At 43.9% G+C, this 4,272-nt stretch overlaps 1 protein-coding gene across 1 annotated transcript; it reads left to right on the top strand.

Moving 5' to 3' along the window:
* Window positions 1-3,826: 3,826 nt before the first annotated feature.
* PHALS_11747 (uncharacterized protein) lies at window positions 3,827-4,154 on the top strand (the record flags this gene model as incomplete). Its single annotated transcript, XM_024727162.1, has 2 exons — window positions 3,827-4,029; window positions 4,103-4,154. 2 exons carry the CDS (start codon window positions 3,827-3,829, stop codon window positions 4,152-4,154), a joined length of 255 nt encoding a protein of 84 aa, XP_024577766.1.
* Window positions 4,155-4,272: the final 118 nt, after the last annotated feature.

Here is a 4,272-nt window from a genome sequence, read left to right as displayed (position 1 = left end):
TGTGACCTTCTCTTTGCGAAGACGGTGGTCGATAATAGCGTCCAGCAGTAGGTCCTCGAGAGTTCCTGGAAGTGGTCTGCGACCACCACCCTTTGGCCGCTTTTGGTATGGTTAAGCACTCAAAACCTCGTCTCTGTTGCGCCACCACTTTCGAAATGTGGCAGCATCAACACTCCACCCTTTCTTGCGAAAGTGAGACACCGCGCGACTCGGCACGCAACCACCTTGCTCGCCGATTCACTTGATCGCCTCCTGCTTCTTTCTGAGCTCAATTGCTTGACGCATGGTCGAATTAAAAATAACGGCCCAATGCTAAGGTGTTTACAGCGGCCTTTTATTAATAGAGGTTTTTTATCGAAGCGGTCTTTGATTTCTAGGACATTGTCGAAAATTCGATGGGGACTTGTAATAGTAGAAGGTCTTCTATTCGTAAAAATCCGTTGTTTTGCCGACCGTTCCCTTATAAGAGGACGTGTGACAGGGTAAGTAGTGTACCATACATAGTACATTATACATTATTTACTCATCATAGCTGTTTAGTACTCTCTGAGTGTCTAGGGGTACTCTCCTTGCCAATTTATGCACTGTTTGAGCAACATAAAGGATACATCACGTTCGTACGTCCGCCAGGGTACGCAACACGATTATATATAAATATTAATCGTGTGGCGGTGTCCCTCTGGAACTTGGTGACTAAATGAATGTTAGAATACGAACCAACAGAACCAGCTTAAAATAAAATCATTATTCACATCAATGATCAAGAGATACTCTAGGAATTAATCGAACGAGTCACCAGATTCATCCCCATGATAGCCGGCTGCAGTAACTCTAGATATAAGGGTCAACATGCAGTCATCGAGTCACCACTTTTGCATTCTCTCCCACTTATTTCATGGTGACTCAATCAGCATAACAATTACGTTGTTAGCGTTGAAATACCAAAGTTGTTACAATTTCTGGTCCTTGCGATACAGTACATATCGCCGTATCCACTGTTCGAGCCATACGTGATAAAAGGTTGTGAGAGCATAGTTGCAGTTGAAGTACTAGACACGATAATACTCCTACTGGCACTATCGTCACCTTGAAGACGACAACTAATATCAACAGCAATAAATCGATATAGTGATTTCCATTGACGCTAAGATAGCAAACCAGCCGAGGTAACATAATCAAGGCCACCATCACAGCCTGACTTTGCCATCTCTTGTAAGCATAAGTCGTAACTGAAACTGAAAGGATTGTTTCAGATAGAAACGTTTCCAACTGTGACCTAAAAATATTTCAATGCAGCAAATGGACTAGTACCGTCAAGGAGTGGCTACGGTTGTATCCGACACATAGCATTGGTAATGTCAGACACTTTGTATCAGCAGTGCCGTTACTGACAGTAAATCAAGGAAGCGCCTGGGGCAACAGTGCATTTATACGTCATTCGCTCGAAGTAGCGGAACGTTTTCTTCTGAGCAAGTGCATGATCGGCGCTGGGGTTAGGCGAGTATGTTGGAACAAGAAGACGCAAAAACGATTGCGATGAACCAGTTGCAGCAGTTGGAGTGCCATTGACGTCGGCTGTAATTGTAAGAGTGACTGCAGATGCAGGAAGCGCAAGACCACCGGCCAAAGCTGTTGTGGTTACACCATTGCTTAAATTCACATTTTTTTAAGTAGTCACAGATATCTCGCAACTTAGTATAGGTCAGATAATGCGCGACGTAGAATGGCGAAAGAGCAGCAACAGCACCAGCAGGAGCTACATAGACCTAAGGCTTTGATAAAGCTTGAAAATATGCGCTACCTCCCATATCGTCGAGTGCAAGTTTCGGACTTTGCTCATTAAGAGCGGGAACGAGCGATCGTTCAGCACCTAAAAGTCGTATTCACAATCTCATGAACCTGATTGATTGAACAGTAATTCAGACGATAACAACTAATGAGATGCCATGACCCGGCCCTAGGCACCAATGGTCGATAGTACAGCCTGTCGGAGTGACCGAACCGTATTCGCCATTTAGAATTTAAAGTTTGATTAGAAGGTCGATAACAGCTACAAAAGCGGCTTACGAAGAGATGGTCGAAAGGTTAAAGTGAATTTGCCCGGCATTCTGACCGATGTTGCTGGTCGAATCCTGAATATATGTCCATTTCTTATCACGAAAGGGCGTCTCAGCAGGAGCTGGTTCGACGGAGTGTTTAAAAGCAGAAATATCGGAAGCAGAAGACATAGTTAATCGATTACATTGATGTTGATTATATTATACGTGCCTAAAAAATTAATCACTATAAATGAATTACTAAATTGTCGAGAACGATGGATGATCAGCCATATCTCTTAGAGTTGAAGTACAGTAAATTAATTTTAGACAATAGCAACAACAATTGCATAATCAACATGAGAGATCGGCGGCCAACGTCGGATGGCAGTCTCAAACAGAGATAAGGCCTACGTCGACCCTCTAGGATCACCAATGCCTCGTGTAATTCCGAAAGATTATTACTACCGCGAAATTGGCATCCAGAATCCTCGATTTAGACACAGTGGGCAGTATAGTGTTCTGTGGCTCTACTATCTGCAGCACAATCAATAAGATGAGTTCTTCAAACTCAGTACCAACGTATGTTTTTCTAATATACACAGCATTGGATGTTAATTTGTTGATACCCGCGAGTAAGAACACAATCCACATTGATGAGAGCTACTACGCGTCGCCAACTGTCAAACCAGGCCATTGTTGCGCTGAAAATCACTCTGGAAGACTTTCGTCGAATTACAAGAACACTTCTCCAGCAAAAGTATATATGATGTATTACCAAGCCTTGCACAGTAGCGCGCTAAGTAATAGTGAGGATCATAATATATTATGATGTCACACTCATACTTGCCAGGGTCTGGAATCGAAGCTATTGTGATGGTGCCTCCCGTCACAATATTATCGTTCGAGTGTATCTGTCGATGTCGATTTGGAGTGAGTCATCACTAAGTCACCATGTGTCACAGCAGCGTCTTTCTTTTCGATCATTGTAGAGCGATCTGAGCACCTTAGTCTTCATTTCTGATCATTATTCAATATATATAATGATAAGAACGTATAGTATGATATACATTCATGATATAGTAGTGATTAATGTTGATTCTTGTATCTAGAGTTACTGAAGTCGGGTGACTCAAGAGTATCTATTGATCATTTTTGAAAATACTGATTTTGGTTTTAGATGGCTCGTATTCTAGCATTACTCTAATTTAGTTAGTCACTAAATCAGAGTAATCTGTCAACACCGCAAGTGAACCACCTGACAACTTTCCAATTTGCCAGCTACCCCACAAGTCGACAGACAAGCCTAAGCTTGCTATCGACTCTCTGCCGCCAGCTGGTACCAATCGACCGCCTATCCCAGACCGTCCCTTAGCTCACGCAGCTGACCTCTGTGAGTTTGTTTAGAGATCCAGTGCTTTCCACGACGTGGTTTGCAATCAGTCTCGTCCACCTCGCTTGTTGGTGGGATTGAACTTATAGATCTCATTTGTGAGTGGTATTGCTCTCCCGAAGTGTGCATATCGGAATTGCCGCGAATTGAGGTTCGCTTTGCACTCTGATTTTGGCTCTTCAGGCGCTGCCTACTACTTTCTATACTGTCTCATTGTGAGTAGTCCCTGGGAATATTAGGTCAGCTTGAGAGTTTGACATTCTACACTACGCGACTACGCAGTCGAACCAAGCATCTCAAGAAAAAATCACAAAAGACTACATTGATTGAAAAACATCTGCACCCTGTATTATCCATCTCAAGAACATAAAAAATCCAGTTGATCCATCTCTGCATCATGAAGACCTCAGCCGCTAACATCGAGTGGCGCAAGCAATGGCGTGCAAACTCATCACGCCAACAAGTGACCATCCCCACGGACGCAACTTTTGCAGAAACTGAACGAGCGTTCCAGGACAAAGACCGCACGATCAATGAGCGAAAGGCGGCAGCGCTACGTGGCGTGCCCACGCCTGTTAACAGTGATCAGTTCTATCCCATGTGGATTTCCGCGAGAGAACTGACCTCCACGTTTTCGGACACGGAGATCATGACCTCGCTGGGGGCTGATCAGAAGTCCACACTATGGACGAACAGCATCATCCACCTCCGTGACTTCAAAGTAATTCGGGGAAAAAGAGTGAACTATACGTGTACCGATCGCAAGATCTGCACGAAGCTGGGCAATCTACGCATTTCCATCTGTGGAAAGACCTTCTCTCGCCCTACTCTAAGTATTCTCAT

The sequence above is a fragment of the Plasmopara halstedii genome (assembly GCF_900000015.1).
Source record: "Plasmopara halstedii genome assembly, contig: Scaffold_555, whole genome shotgun sequence".
Classification (NCBI taxonomy): Eukaryota; Oomycota; class Peronosporomycetes; order Peronosporales; family Peronosporaceae; genus Plasmopara; species Plasmopara halstedii.
This window is presented reverse-complemented; position numbering and strand designations above follow the sequence as displayed.